The sequence below is a fragment of the Aricia agestis genome, chromosome Z (genome assembly GCF_905147365.1).
Source record: "Aricia agestis chromosome Z, ilAriAges1.1, whole genome shotgun sequence".
In the NCBI taxonomy this organism is placed as follows: domain Eukaryota; kingdom Metazoa; phylum Arthropoda; class Insecta; order Lepidoptera; family Lycaenidae; genus Aricia; species Aricia agestis.
This window is the reverse complement of record NC_056428.1, coordinates 31,044,280-31,060,952: the sequence shown is the minus strand read 5'-3', so window position 1 is coordinate 31,060,952 and position 16,673 is coordinate 31,044,280. Positions and strand designations below refer to the sequence as shown.

The 16,673-nt window shown below is 33.6% G+C and overlaps 1 protein-coding gene across 3 annotated transcripts; it reads left to right on the top strand.

Annotated features, from left to right (window-relative positions):
* The first annotated feature begins 3,494 nt into the window (after positions 1-3,494).
* LOC121738949 (protein tramtrack, beta isoform-like) lies at positions 3,495-16,472 on the top strand. 3 transcript variants are annotated; one of them, XM_042131233.1, is made up of 9 exons: positions 3,495-3,719; positions 3,832-4,023; positions 4,985-5,158; positions 6,869-7,056; positions 7,515-7,628; positions 8,674-8,747; positions 9,352-9,586; positions 11,191-11,256; positions 13,083-16,472. In XM_042131233.1, exons 2-9 carry the CDS (start codon positions 3,838-3,840, stop codon positions 13,192-13,194), a joined length of 1,149 nt encoding a protein of 382 aa, XP_041987167.1. In that variant the 5' UTR covers positions 3,495-3,719; positions 3,832-3,837; the 3' UTR covers positions 13,195-16,472. The 3 variants fall into 3 exon arrangements, with proteins under 3 accessions (XP_041987167.1, XP_041987166.1, XP_041987168.1); XM_042131232.1 differs by having other exon boundaries at positions 9,352-9,592; XM_042131234.1 differs by lacking the exon at positions 11,191-11,256 and having other exon boundaries at positions 9,352-9,592.
* Positions 16,473-16,673: the final 201 nt, after the last annotated feature.

Here is a 16,673-nt window from a genome sequence, read left to right as displayed (position 1 = left end):
TATCCTGGACTAACAAATGGTTAACATTTTTAACCGACTTCAGAAATAGAGGAGGTGTTATTATTATTTTTTTAATTGATTAATACGCTTTCGCCCTGTCTACTGCTTGGGGGCAAGCAGTAGACAGGGACCCCCCCACCCCTCCTGAATCTGTTGCCCCCCCACCCCTCCTGAATCTGTTGCTTTTAACGATATGGTATCGTGTCGTGCTGAGTTGAAATTATCCTTTTTACAAAGTACAAACAAACTTAGTAATTAATTATAAAAATGAATTTATTGGAAACTCTTGATGCACTCTAATATAGCCTTCCTGGTTAATTGGTTATTTTCTTTTTATTGGATCAGTAGTTAATGAGATTAGCGCGTTCAAACAAACAAACTCTTCAGCTTTATAATATTAGTATAGATGTGCCCTCCGTCCGTCCCGTCCTCCGTCTCACAGTCCTTTACACTGCGAAAAGTTGGAAATCGTTTCAGAAACAGCAAAGTTAATCATAAATCATAAAAAAATCACATATATTATCTATTATATCTCCTTAGTTTTGGAAGTCGGTTAAAAACAATAACGTATGACAGGATAATCAACTTCCATCTCTCAGTTATCAAAAATTGATATTTCCGATGATCAAACTCAATTCATTTTGTCTCTAATTACATATAACTAATTGACCTATTATAACACAATTTAGTTTACCTAATAAATCGCGGGTAACACCGTGGGGCACAGCTAGTGATTAAATAAAAGAAAATACAACAAGTGTACAATATTACAATAAAATAATATACAGAAACAGCTCTACAGGGGCGACCTTATTCCCACGGTGTACTATAATTCATTAAATCTGTAACTTTATAGTATGCTTTGGTACACAAACGTGCTTTGTCAACTTTTTTAAATTTATTAATTGAAAGATTTTGAACGTTTTCTGGGATCTTATTATAAAGGCGTATACCACACGTATACATTGACCTTTAAAAGAATTTTTGACTTTAGTAAGTCTAGTCACCGGAATTTCAAGCTTAAGTTTATTACGAGTATTTCTCCCATGGGTATCACATTTTTTCTTGAATTCATACATAATTAGGTCATAATTAGGTTTACAGGTCTTTGGATAATATAGTGGCAACTAATGTTTTGTTCTCACTTCTTGCGAGCTCTCATATTTTATAGTTCAAAAAATTTAGAGGTGATGTGAACGAATACAGAAAGCAATCAGTTGCGCCATCTGTTATTTTATTTGGAAAACATAGTTTTTTGTTGGTTGTTGGCCCATTCAGATCATAGATAAAGTATTACAGTATAAATGTAGTCTTAGCCCGTAATCACGTGGCCATTTTGTGCTTATTTTCATACAAGTAGTGTGCGTTTATTTTCTGGAATATTTCTATTTGTCGATTATTTCGAAGCACATTATGATACAGGAAAGAAAGTCAATTACTTCATGATATCGATTAACTATAGTTCAAGTGAGTTATAGTTCAATGAGAGTCCGTAAACATACGTAAAAAGCTATGCAATTTTTATAGCCAAATTATTAATTGATGTGACAATTTTAGCACTAATGCCTTATAAAGCACGAATAAGGGATTAATAAACTTATAAATTATCTTTTTAGCTTACAAAAATACCGATCGAAAAGCCCAAAAAACGTTGTTCAAAACTTACGTATTTAATGTTAAATCCACTTGTTTGAAGCATTCTTTGACCATTCTTATGGTTTATTATTTAGCGGAACCACAAAACTCATCAATGTCTAGCATTAAATGTTCACTAAAAACCTTTATTAACACTTTTATTACATGAAATATGCAGACCGACTCCTTTGTTATGTCCTAGTAAGTAGGACATAACATTACACGCTTTTGACGCTTATACACCGATAAAAGGCTCTCTCCAGTCTATAGTACCTCAATGATTCAAATACTATTTATGTCGGCTGTACACTCTCGCTGAGAGCTCTCGGGCAAGAGTCTCGTGCGAGAGCTACTTGCCCGGAGTGCGATCATGTACATCCTCGCTTAGTTCAATCCAGTTATGAACTCAGAGAAGATGGACCATTATTTTTCTCTATGCATCAAAAGATATCATTGTAATCAATGATGAAATACTCAAACCAGATATTATGTTACTACCGCGCGCATTGTGAAGCTTCAAATACGGCCCAATTGGGCCATCTGTTGTTTAGTCTGCATCGAGCGCAGTCACGAATGTGCCGCGTCTTGTCTTACTTAAATAAATTGAAAATGACGTCGTACGTGTATCGAAAATGTACCAATTATGACTCGAAAGTAAACAAAACACATGGAATCTCTTACCACATGTCTTGATTGCAATAAATACCTCGATTATTTACATTTTCAATCATTTTTTCGAACAATCTGGAAAAAATCGAATTTTCGTCATAGCTCAGGCGAAAAAAGAGACAGCGATACAATTCGACGTTTAAAAATAGAACTGTCTCTTTTACGTAAATGGTTTTTCGTATCTTTTGTTTCACTCATAATTTGTGAATAATTTGTCAATGTCTGCAATTTTGAATTTGAAAATTGCAGACATTGACAATTAGAAAAAAGAGATTTAAGCCGGAAAATAGTATGGACGTAACATATCTGTATAAGTACAATAATATCATTGATTGTAATCCAAAGATCTATAATCATAATATTATTTAATTTTATTTCTCACAGATAATGACTGATAAAGACGTTTATTATTGTTATTTTTCTGTTCTGCACTGTCTAGCGGCGCGACTAGTAGTGAAAAACGCGAGAGTGTACAGTAATGCGCTCGCGTTCCTCGCGAGACCTCTGGCGCAAAATACCGACACCGGACCGAGAGGTTCCGAGACAGGCGAGACGAGGCGAGCGCACCCATTGCGATATACATCATCTACAAGTTTGTCAAACAATAATTAGCTACAATCGGTTTGAGATAATATTGAGATCTCATTAAACAAATACAGCGGAACACGTTCAAACACGTTTGTCAAACGCCAATCCAAATTTTCTTCTAACAGTTCAAACACGTAGATTGTTTGACAAACGCTTCAAACAAAGCTGTTTAGTCCGTCAAGAAAGAGAAGAAATTAAAAATGGCAACATCGTAGTGTCATCCCTTTCAAATCAATTTAAGAAAAAAGGGATGACACTACGATGTTGCCACTTTTTAATTTCTTCACTTTCTTGACGGACTTATACACTATCAAGTTGTTTGACAAACACGTAAAGTTTGACAAACAATTTGATCGTTTACAGGGTACAGTTTATTACTACTGGTCTACTGCTCAAATTATACTGTAAAACTGTTTTTTTTTGACAGAATACTAGCTCGTCTGTCAAGCTAGCAATACTAGATCAAAAGTATTTTCGAAAATATTTTTCTCAAAATTGTTTTTTAGGCAATGCAACTCTCAAGCAAAAATCAATACAGATAATATTCAGAAATAGGTACCGTACCGACCACAGTGTACCGACCACCGACGTTTCTGATTTCAGACAATGAACCGTTCGTTTATGTTCGTGTAAGAGCGAGTGAGAAGAGAAGCGACATTTTGATACTTTTCCTTGTATTGATTGCCATGCCAGTCAACATTATTTATTTCATAATTTAATAGCGTTCAACTGAGATGTACGTGCGTTAACATGTACATTTGTAATATTATATTTCATTCTATGGTGCAGTGATAAACAAACGAGGTGTGCTACGAGTGCTAATTTCAGTAAGTGCAATTTCATTGTGTGGACGCGTAGTTCAACTGAAAATTGGGTGTACAGTTAGTCGCATATTTAAGGGCGTCACTGATGCTGATATTCTGTGGATGACATTTTCAGACGGCGATGGCGATGCCTGAGCAGTTTTCGTTGCGTTGGAATGATTTCCACTCGAATCTGTCTCAGTCTTTCCAAGCTTTGTTGGATGGGGAGGATCTGGTGGATGTTACATTGGCGGCTGGTGGGCAGTATGTCCATGCACATAAGCTGATACTGTCTGTGTGCAGCCCTTACTTCAAGGAGCTATTTAAGGTATGACTCATTGGAATTCGTCTTTGTTATACTCCTATTTTCCTCCTTGAAACGTGCAACTTTGTGTAAACAAGTATTGTGAAATTGTATAAATATACCTGTTGTGATTGGAGAATGTTTTTCTTATGTATTCATCACGTTAATCTGTTTATTGCGAAAACGTCTTGATTGTTTCTTTTTGTTCTAAAATTATTATCCTTTTAAATTAACCTTTTATTTTTAGCTTAATCCTACTTTTGATTCTGTTGACTTGACAACAACTTGACATAATTTTAATCATTATTAATACTTATTATTGCTGGTATTTTTGTACTGCAATAAATCATTGTCATATCATAATACTTATTATCTTTTATTCAACTTGCATCTCTAACAATAATACTTAATTATAACTAAAGGAAAACTACGAAACAATTTCTATTCAATATATTCAAGAGGGTTCCTAATTTATTCATATTGTAATAAAAATACCTCAATCATGGAAAAACCAGACAATAGCTTATCTATTGTTATCACGGCTGCATGTGGCCATTTGGGAGTTGAAGCATTTAATATAAAATACTTATATTATTATAACATACTATAATAATTATAACAATTTTAATACCCAAACAGTAGTGACAATAGCTTAAGTAACTAATTAGATTCCTAACAGTTCAATATTTTACATTCATCTTTACAACTTGCAAAGAAATTAAAACAAAAAGTAAAACTCCTATACAAAAACTAATATATAATCACCTTAGACTTTAGAAGCACACAACATTATGTGCTAAATTTTTTTACAGTGGAAAGTGGTAAAAATTACAAAATTGTACCTATCCTTTCTTGTAGAAGTCATACAAATTAATTTCCTACCATTATGTAGAGTTTGTTTTTGCAAAAACAAATAATATAAAGTTGTGCCTCTGAGACACAGTAATAAAGTAATGTTTTCCTGACTCCAACTTGTTTTACGCAGATGAATCCCTGTGATCATCCGATAGTCATCTTGAAGGATGTGAACCATCAAGAGCTGAGACAGCTCCTGCAGTTCATGTACCGCGGAGAGGTGCATGTAAGACAGCAGGAGCTGTCTGGATTCCTTCACACTGCAGAACTTCTGCAAGTGAAGGGTTTGACAGGCGGACGAGAGGTAAGTTTTTTAGATAAAATATATTATTGAATACTCTATTTTTTCTATACTTAAGTAATTAACTAGCTATTTGACCGAGCTTTGCTCAGTATGCGATAAAACACGAATAAAATGACATTTTCTAAAAATGATTCCTAGCTAGATCGATTTATCGCCCCCGAAACCCCCTATATACTAAATTTCATGAAAATCGTTGGAGCCGATTCCGAGATTCCAATTATACATATACAAGAATTGCTCGTTTAAAGATATAAGATATTTTTTAGTCTATCGTTAAAAATTAATCATTATAAACATTCTTTGGTGTTCTACTGCTGGAAAGAGGCTTTCTTTCCATAATATGTCTACTAGCTATTTGACCAAGCTTTGCTCGGTATTCGATAAAATACGAATTTTAGGGTTTCATTTTAGGGTTCCATAGTCAACCAAGTTTTGTTGATTACAGAACCCTAAAATGAAACAATAACCAGCAGATTTTTGTACATTGATAGGTTGGTTATATAATTTAAGAGTAACATTGTCCTACAAATATAACAATCCATATTTTAGGATCATTAAATCAAAGTATGAAATCCTTTCTATCTCTGTTAGCTACCACTTTCGAGATTTTTTGCAAATAAAATTGTTTTTTGATGTATCAAAATGAAGCTACTCACAAAAAATTAAGTTGATAGTAATAAAACAAATATTTCTAGGGAACCTGGACCATAACTTACATCATAGTTAATGGACATTTCCAAAAGTATGTCTGGAATACTTCGGGGGCGATAAATCGATCTAGCTAGGAATCATTTTAAGAAAATGTCATTTTAATCGAATACCGAGCAAAGCTCGGTCAAATAACTAGTTATAATCAAAAGAGTCTGCATCTATTCATCAACATAAACCTACTGTTTATAGTTGGGGAGGGGAAGAGGGGATCTCGGGATTAGCTCAAGCGTGACAGATTAATTTTGTATAGACTTCCGACATGTGTCTAGTTATCATGTTATAGAAATCAGATTTCGCACATGGTGGGTTAATTTTAATTTTTATTTTTTTATATTGAAATGTCATTGGAACTGTCAGATGAAGATAAAATATGTTTAGTATACCCCAAAGAAGCTACCATATAAAGCACTGACAATTCAAAGGTCAGGTAAGCCTGTAGGGACATTTTAAGAGATAAAAAAATAAAGCTTCATATTTTCCGAACTAAGCTTTGCAGATATTTTATTTTGCACTAAACTAAATGATTTAGTCCTTGTTGTCTTAAATATATAATTTATAATTTACCTAAATAAGCAATTTTGTGAATATATTTTCTTTTTCAAAACTTTAAAATGGCTGCAGTTTCTGAACCCACCGCTTAAATAAAAAAAACGCTCTTATTGTTTTAAAATCAGTTTTACTCAATGTAAAAAACCTACTAGATCTCCATGATGCTCGAGTGACTACAAAAATAGCACCTTCCCCTCCTCTACTACTAGCAATGATGGGGGTTATTGAAATTTTGTACTGTTGTCATAGCATAATTATTAATTAGTAATCTTTCTACTTATACTATTAAGTATAAAGATTGTGTTAGCTTTAAATAAACTGGTGTGCTGAATGTTTAAAGACCACTTTAGATTATGTTTAGTACAGTTATAAAATGACCTTTTGGACATTTTCTTAATACTAAATAAAAAAAAAACAAATTAATACCTTATGCATATGTTTTAACTGTAGCAAAGCAAATCTCCTTCGCCTGTCAACGATGACCTGCCGACCTTTGAACCACTAGCACCGGATAATTTAGCTGATAGTTTGCCCGAATGGGTGCCACCTGGGGACGAGCCGATAATGCCAGAAACTTCCCCAGAGTCGGCGAATGCTGCTACCGTCAAGGATGAAACTAACCGCAGCCCTCTAAAACGGTTAGTTTTTTTTACGTCTTAAGTAATGGATTAAAAAGAAGAAGTCGATTAAAAAGAAGCTGATAATAATATGTTTATATTATCAGCTTCTTTTTAACCTAGTAAGGAGGGTTCTGTTTTATGTAACATGTATATGTAATTCTTGTCAATGAAATTTGATATAATCAGTTAAACCTATAGCTAGGATATGGGATAGATATCATAAAAAAAAAAAATCCACAGCTGAATATATATAACCTCCTCGTTTTTTGGAAGTCGGTTAAAAATGGCAGCTCTCAGTTACTGTCACAATTATTTCCGTGAAATTCAGTATGTATGGGTCAAAACTCATTGACCCATGTTTTAACCTCAAATGGTTAAAACATCATACCAATTTCACAACATTAAGTTATGTTTTTACTTCTTTTGTACTCCTAGGTATTTCTGTGATTATATTACAATAAGTAATATTTGTTCAGGCTTTTGAAGAACGCTCCGAACAAGCCTGGAATGAATGTTAAGAAGAAGTCTCGTCCAGTCAACATCTCGAACAGCCCAATCCATGCCGAGAACACCGAATATGCATCTGATGGGTGAGTTATTTTGAACCTTATGTTCCTTATTATACAGGTCTGTAAATTACACATTGTAGAAAATAGACATGCTAGTAGTGTAGACCTACACCACTTTTTAATTTTTTTTTCTTTGTTTTGTTTAGACTCGTAAATTATTGTGTAATTTATAACAATGGAACCGACAAACTTGAGCTGCCCTTTATATTATATAAAGTACTTTGTGTGTACTGATGAATTATCAAATTATCGGAACTTGGAATCAGAATAAATCAATTAGTAACTTCATTAAACATACTTTTCTAGTTGTTCTGTGTCTACTTCATTGGGCAACAAACATTTTTGTATTTATAACGCAAAATCATTCAAAATGGAAAAATAAGAAGTGAGTTTCTCTAAGGGGGATATTAGATTATCATATATATTGGATCCGAGATCATTGAGTCAATGATATTGGATAATGTAATATAGACATATGATTCATTTCTTCCTTGATCATAGATTTTTGACATTTGCTGAGAGATTGGATCCAATACGGTCATAGAAATAGGTGTTGCCAGTTATTTAATATAAAAAAGAGTTTTTAATTTCTTGTTCGTTAATATGTTTCAAATAATGTAATGTAATTATTTTTCTAATTATATACTTGGATAATCTTGCTGAAATAACAAAAAACAAGCCATATTAAAAATGACGATGTCTTTTGACAAATCGAATTCTCTGAGATCTAGTAACCCTGACGTCAATACCTGTCAGCGTTAGCGCTCTCCATTGGCTATTGAAACCACATATGACGTAAAATAGGATCAATGAAATATGATAATGTAATAAGCACATATGATCAAATGATCATATATATTGGATCCTATATATGATCATAGAAATGATCATATATAAATGATAATGTAATACCCCCCTAAGTGATGACCTGAAAAGTTAAAAAAGTTAGTGATATTGTTTTCAGTCTTTGACTACTTTATTTTTAATTTATTAACATTAGTTTGTATAATATTTTTTTAGTTATGTGCACATTTTCTTTTATTTTCTTTTTTTTTTATATGCCCAGTGAGCCTATGATCGACTTCGACAGCGACATGTATAATAACGTGATGGTGCTGCCCGACTCAGCGAAAGAATCAGGTACGTCATTGTATGATTCGCGAAGGGGAGATATTCTGTAAGCCAATTTACAAGGCGAATATTTTTTCCATTTTGTGACTTTGAAGAGACTTCGAATTCGTGATTTTTAACTTATGAGTATCTCACAATAGTACTGAAGGTGAGGTAAAAATTAAAAACAAAATATTAGCGGGCGAATGCGATTGAATGCCTCCCCTCTCACCCCGCAACTCTCTCCGCTCCACGTTTAGGTATGAAACTCGTAAGCATTAGCGACCGATCGCTCTTGTAGGGAGGGGGGGGTGTTAGGTTAGGTTAGGGGGGCTACGCCCATGTACATCTGAATATGAACAACATTTGTTTGGCAGAAACTTTTCTACTTGAAAAAATTCTTTTCATACAAAGTGTAAAGGCACTGAGTAGTATAAAACTGCAGACTTTTTAGCTGCAGACTTAATAACAAATACAACTACAAATTTTTTTGCAACTATAAATTAGATAACTATAAATTAGATAAGTCGAACGCAAGAATAGAGTTGCTTAATGAGTGTGTTCATTCTACAAAATTAATAAAAGTCACAAAACGGAACAAATACTCACCGTGTCTTTCTATGTATCTCTAAAGGGTGGAACTGCAAATCGGGAGGAGTAAAATGTCCGTCATGTCACCGGTTCTTCGCGAATCGATACAATCTAAAGGTTCATATACGCGACAAGCACGACACGAGGGAAGGGACGCTACAATGTGAGATATGCCAGAAACGTATGCGGAACCCGTCGTGTCTCCGGGTCCATATGTACCACCATCGGAAGCAGGCAGCGTATTTAGCACAGATTAGCGCGCAAGGAGATCAGATGAGGCATGTGTGAGTTTATTTATTTGCTTTCTTTTTTTTTTTTTTGGGCGCGCTTATTCTAATATTTTTATCATTATGTTGGTAACATTTTTGCTATTATGTTGTCTAACCGTAGAGGCGTAGAGTGCCAGTGGTAAGTGGATATTTTAAAATATACAGTTTGAAATAATATGTATTAATAAATATTTAAAAAGGTAATGGCACTAACATACTAACAACTTTTTTACAAGACTGTCGCACAGTTTTCGCCTAAAAAATTAATCTTGGAAAAGGTTCTTAGTAAATGGTGATATTTTACAAAAATAATAATTATGGATACTCGTAAAAGCATATTTTCTGTCTAAGGGCCTGTTTCACCACCTCTTCATAATTGCCGGATAGGCTATCCACAACTTATCTGACAGATGGTGAATCTGGCAGATAAGTTGTGAATAGCCTATCCGGCACTTATCAGGAAGTGGTGAAACAGCCCCTAAATGTTATAAACAGCACCACAACACGCTCAGATTGCTCTAAATTGGTTTTACAATTTTTTTACTGACACGGACAACGCTGAAAACAGTTTTTTTTTTATTTTGAGAAGTAACTATTGGCCTTTTGGTCTATGTCTAATTCCAATGTCGACAAAAAATGCGACCCTAATGCAGAAGCGTCGCTCTGGTATCCGTTTACGTGTCGTTATGGTTGGAAATGTTGTAACGGGCACGTGCGTAGAGATGTAGCAATTACGCAAAGGAAACAAATCACCGAAATTCGAGTGGGAGGTACACGTGCTGGTTATTTTCTCCCCTTCATTGCAAAGGGTTACCTTTTAGGGTTCGATACCTTAATATCGACAGTTAATTATTATATGTATTAGAAAGGGTTCAGTCGATCGGATTATAAAATATTCTTGTATCAATAGGCTAGATAAGGGACCAAGTGTGACATGGTGTGACAAGGTGGGGGGGAGTGGTCCTAAGTTTTGTGATATGACAGTATATCACATTTTTAAATTTAATAAAGTTGATAAACCCTAAATTTTACATGTAAAATTGTGACTTCACATTAGGTAGCCCCCCCTCCCCCCCCCTAATGTGACGTAACAAAAACGTGAAGTATGGGAGTTACGTTTCTTTAGTTTTTATTATTCGTAGAAAAATCATGAAAATAGTGTGACGTACTTTATGGATGAAAATAGGATAGTTTTTATCCCGGAAAAAAACGTACGGTTCTCTTAATAAACGGATTTATGCTATAAAATTATTATTTCTATTAATTAATACTTTTATATTATTTTTGCACATGAACTCTAAAGACCTCCTGAGGTATTTTTATATTAAAAATAAAATTATTTGAAAATTAAAATGTTTTTGTACAATATATTTTTGTACAAAAACGTTAAAAAAAACATTTTACACTAATGTCTAAGCAATGAGTTAATCGAATAATCATATATTTTTTATAAAGAAATAACTATATTATTTATTTTATAAGTTTATGTATATTTAATTCAATTAAAACCGGGAAAGTCCACGACTAACTTTACTAGGTAATAATTATTAACAACCGACTCATCAAAATTCAAATTTCGAATTCAATTCTATCTATGCCTAATTTTTTTATAGTGTTCAGAACATGGTGGGCAACAAATGGCGTTCGGATGCCAACGCGGAATTCCAGGATAATGATAAGTAAGTTGATGAATAAAATTCTGGCTTTCCTAATTGACTATTAACTAATAACATATTAAGTTAGGTGTTTCCAATTATTAATTAGTAATTACTTGATGACTTGATGGAACATCTTAACTTACATTTTATTTTATGGAATCCCATTGGCAAATCTTCTTCATAAAACTCGAAGTAGCAAAAGTACGTTGTATATAGTATGTGTTGAGCGAGTTAAATAAAAAAACATGGCTAAGTTTCATCTACTGTATCTGGTATGGATCATGTATGACATTTATACTGTTCAATTGGTCGCCCTATAAGTGGGTTTGCTACCATATTCCCGATATGTATTATAAAATTACTAACAAATAAACTATGACTTTAGTAAGTAGACTTAGTAGTCATAGTTTATTTTTATAGTATTTGTAACCATTGTATTATTTAAATTAAAAACAATACCAGTCTTAGTAATCGAGTAACTTACAAATAATTATGGGGCAATCCTAATGACTATAATACAAAACACACTTTGGGAATACCTGAATTACATAACTGTGCTATGCGAAATTTATTATATTATGTGTCTGTCTGTTACCTCTTTACGCCCAAACCGCTGAACCGATTTTTCTGAAATTTGGTATGGAGATACTTTGAGTCCCGGTCTAGGTACCTCGTTCTAAGAAAAGTCTATAAAAATAATTTTTATGTGTTGGAAAATCTTTTCCTCTAAAGTGGCCTAGAAACTTATTGTTGTAAGTAAGTTGATCCTGTAAATAATGTATTCATAAACTTATTTTGATAAAGCGCTTGAATTATATCAATTATTATTTTGGAATCAAATCTAAATCATAAGTTTTTAGTATATCTGCTGAGCGTGTTGTTATTTTTTGTAAATTTGGCATTGCCTACTGAAATTAATTCAAAGTTACATGCTTGCGTTTAGTTTTTTATCAGATTCACTCTATTACGTTAACTTGAAATCCATTCCATAAGAAATAAAGACCGCTGTGCTATTGTATTTGCAATAATATTTTCATAACGTAACTTGAATTCTTAATGAGGCGGGTAACGCTACATGTCGCATATAGGAATTATGATGCCCCTCTTATATGGTTGATGAGAAAAAAAGATAAAAAGTGCCAGACTGCTTTGAGCTAGACGAGACATGTGATACATAAGCGTGGGGAGGTAAATACATTACATCAGACATGTACAGTCGATATGAGCTACCTATGAACCGTATTACATAGAAATAAGAGCGAATAGGAATGTACACTGTACAGTAAGCTTCTGCGTGCCCCCCACTCATTTACCTGTTTATGTACCTGAGCTGCAACCTGTATTAGTCGATCATTGTACTGACATGTAATTGTGTGCGAGACAGCGACCTTTATCTATTACATTGCATGTGTGCATTATTGATCAGCGCAGAGCCGTTGCGCTCTAGTCTGGGACTGCATGTATCGATTTGTTGACTGAGCGACTTTGATACTTATTATGATTGTTAGAAGTCACGTTATCGGGCGGGGCTCCACCCCCATGTTACCTTTAGGTTCACCTAGCGGATATCAAGTTGCCGATGCATTTATCGATCCGCGCGGCTCGCGTGCGCTCTGTTTGTCTGGACCCGTCTCGGATCTTAATTATAAACAGCATTCAGCTCCTAGCGTCAAACATCATTGTGCAAACGCGAATTTGTAACCATGCGGTGTGATTTTATGGAAACGGATGTGCTGTATGTGCTTGACGGTTTTAAATCGTATTTTAAATATTCGAATCTTGTTCGGAGGTCATTTTCGCACTGTCTGTAATTACTGTATCCCTAACGATGGACGTGGTGTTTTCAGTTTCGGGGCAACGCCGCCGGCTGAGACCAACAAGTTTCAGCAGGCGGGCGAGTCGAAGCACCCGGCGGCAGCGGAGCCCCTGCCCTCGGACCGGAGCGCCGAGACCGTATGATTAAGACCCCCTACGGAGGTCTGCGACGACGACTTGATAGATCCCATAAAGCTGGCAACGATGTTCACTCAACACTTCCGCTGGAACACCAAACTGATCTTCGGATATGTCGGCCCCAAACGCAAGTAAACACAGACCAAAGTAGGACTCAATCCAATCTACAAAACGGCCTCACTTGGAAACACTTAATGATGATTTTTTATAATTTAATGATTTCTTAAGAATTTAATGAATACTTTGACAGATGTAATAACTTAAGTAATGATTTATGCTGCGTTACTGAGTTTTTTAAAAAGGTGTTTATGTATATGAAGGCGAGCGTGGTTGATTGGTCAATGTGTTGATATTAGCCAATCAAAGCACTGTGAATAGATAAACTCCCATAAAAAACTCAGCAACCAGCCATTTGAAACATTTACTAGCTAGTTGAAATATCACTAATTTAATAAGACTCTGTTCTCCTGTTAAAACCTTCACTAAGTAACACCTTAATTAATCATTAAATGTCATATAGTGTGGCTGTATCTTCTTGTATTCCCCCAATTAACGGGCCATAGATACACTTTTATGACCGATGACCAATCAGAATTATATATACATCAACCGGAATTTAATAATCTAATCTACACAAATGAAATTAAAATAAAAACTTTACTGGTGTGTCAGATCTACATAAATAAAAACACATTTTTAAATCTGTTTGGTCGTCGTCAATAGAATAAGTACATTTTGTCTCTCTGTTAAGCGAAGTTTGAGTTTATATAGACATTCCACCACGTAATTTCCAAAGACTGATACATGAAAATATTGCAAAAATCTGTATGCTTTTACAGGGTGTGTACTGTTGCGTCTTTTATGTTTTACGTATTTATTAATCTTCATAGACATACAAAGTCTTTTTTGTCTGACAAAGAGATTTAAATGAAATTTTACCAATTGACGTGAGATTATACTTCTTTTGACATAAAAGTTTGAAAGCGCACACTCTGTTAATCAAATAGTTTTTAAGACACGGTTTATGCCGCCTTGAACAAGAGTCATTCGTTTATTTGTGTACTGTTCATAGATGTATTATAATTACACACCCGATTTTTTTCACTTAATGGGATGTTTTTTAAATGGAGACAATATTTTATTGATTGCATTTAAGTCAATTTTATCATTCACCTGTGTATTTTGTCGAATTTATGTCAATGTACAATTTACCCGTCGGGGTTTATGTTGCCATTTCAGTGAATGTACAAAATTTACACCACTCAAATTATTAGATTATGCTGAACTGTCTAGGTGCTATATAGCACACAATTTTAGAAGCATAACCTCACAGTACAAAATATTATATTGTGTATAATATTCATTTATAAAAACATATGCTTTACTTAGTGTTTGTAAGAGTTTATTTTAAGATCATATTAGTAACATTTTAAAGAGTTTTTTTAATACGTACAATTATTTAGTCCGAGGAGTGGCATACACCTTCTGTGTTTGAAATATTCGGAAACAGAGTAGGTTATTTTATTGATTTGGTACCTCAGGTTTGACGACGGTAAAGTCGAGGAAACTATAAGTATATATTGTTTAATACTCAATAATTGATATGATTTAAGTGTAAGTTTGTTCAAAAACTTATTTTTAGGTTTTCAATAGACACAGCGGAACAAATGATATTATTTATTATCTGAAAACGGCGAGTTTAGACTAGTTTTTTTTACGTTAGCAGCTCAAATATACATTCCAGATTTGTACACTCTGTATTTAATATTATTATTCTAAGTCTACAAAAATTGATGTGAAGCTTGTTTTTAAGTTTTTTTTTATTATTTATTATAAAATTATTTCCGTATTTAATGCTAGATTGTTATTTCAAATGCTTTGCGTATGCACTAAGAAACGTATGACTGACTCATCCGAGTTTTTGAAATGATATTTTAAGGAAAATTATTGACAAAAACCGTCTCCGAAACAGGTTCTGATCAATAACAACATGTAAAATCATAATGAACTTTATTTTAGGTTCACTTAGATTCCACACAGAAGAAAGATTATTCTAGTATCTATGGCATACGCAATTAGGCATTTGAATATATCTTGATTTTCCAGCGTCAAACGTAGCTTTAATTGAAATTTCATCCCATCGTTCTTAAGAGGATTCGTTTTATAACCCTTGACAAAATATAATATAAAAGAAATTAAGCATTCCAATTTTCATTTCCTCTATTGCCTATTTCTATTTCGTTATGTTCTTCTATTGCTACTATTCGATGTTAAAACTTAGGATTTACTGTCTAGGCTTATACGATCCTCAAAATATATTGTCATTATCTATCTCTTGGTTTTTGAAAATTTAACACTGGGAGCTCAATATAAAGTTGTGACTGTATAGTACCTCCAAATAGTTGTAAGATTTCGGATATGTAATGTCTGACGATTTTATACATCTGTAACGCGTTTTGTTTTAAGAATTATTTTATCGAGGTTTGGGTATTTCTAACCATTATTGTAAGGGTTAATAGAACTAACATTCCACTAGGTGTAAGCTTGCATAATCATCTAATGGGACACCGCTAGTCAAGATATGTTTTGTGACGAACAAATTGACATAAACATTTCGCTACATTGACTTTATCTATGTGAAAGGAAGAAGGCGTTCCAATTCTTATCACGATGACGGTAACATTGAGGATTAAAATATGGTTTATGTTTATTAAATGTCTGTGTTGTTAAAACATAATTATCTTGGCTAACGGGTTCCTTATGAAGTACTTTTAATTATTATTTTATAATATTAACGTAAGCTCTTGTCATAACATTATTTGATGATATTCTATGAGATTATTGCGATGTTTACATTCCATATTTTTGGTAGCTATTAGTGATAGATTTTAGCGTTTATTAAATTTTTTACCAAATTTTTTTATACCAATGCTCTTGTACCAATGTCATGTGCCGGTGGTAGTCATCGCCGTAAAATGGTTCATTTGCAGCTCATTTATGTTTAAGTTGTGGGTTTTTCGGTCTTATTAATACTCAGTATTTTTGGCCAAATAGTCGTGCTTGTTGTAATATTGTTGTGTCAACTATACGCATGATTTTGTAATGTTTTTTGTAATTCAGAATGGTTTTAACGATTCTGATTCAATTACTTTTATCTTTTTATACTGTCGCCTCTTTACTAATAAAGTTATTTACGTAGCGCATTACTATTCGAGCTCCTCTGTCTTTTTGTTGGGTTATTATCTGCGGAAATATATATTTTATTAGTAGGGGGGCATAATTTTTTCGATATTTTTTTAATTTATTAACCCTTTATATTTTAATAAGTAATGTAACAATGTCAGTAATGTAATTGTATGCTTTTTTCCGCGTTGTGCCAACGATATATTTTAATCAATTCTATGTAGTTGGTGACACCGGTTGTAAGAATATATTCTTCTTGGAATGCATTTTGCTGATTGTCTAGAATAGACTGTTATAAATGT

Bases quoted from the DNA above. Each gene is read 5' to 3' on its own strand.
- LOC121738949 (XM_042131232.1), top strand. From the start codon at position 3,838: ATGGCGATGCCTGAGCAGTTTTCGTTGCGTTGGAATGATTTCCACTCG. The intron at 4,024-4,984 runs GTATGACTCATT...TGTTTTACGCAG, and splicing joins ACTTCAAGGAGCTATTTAAG to ATGAATCCCTGTGATCATCC. The intron at 5,159-6,868 runs GTAAGTTTTTTA...TTTTAACTGTAG, and splicing joins GTTTGACAGGCGGACGAGAG to CAAAGCAAATCTCCTTCGCC.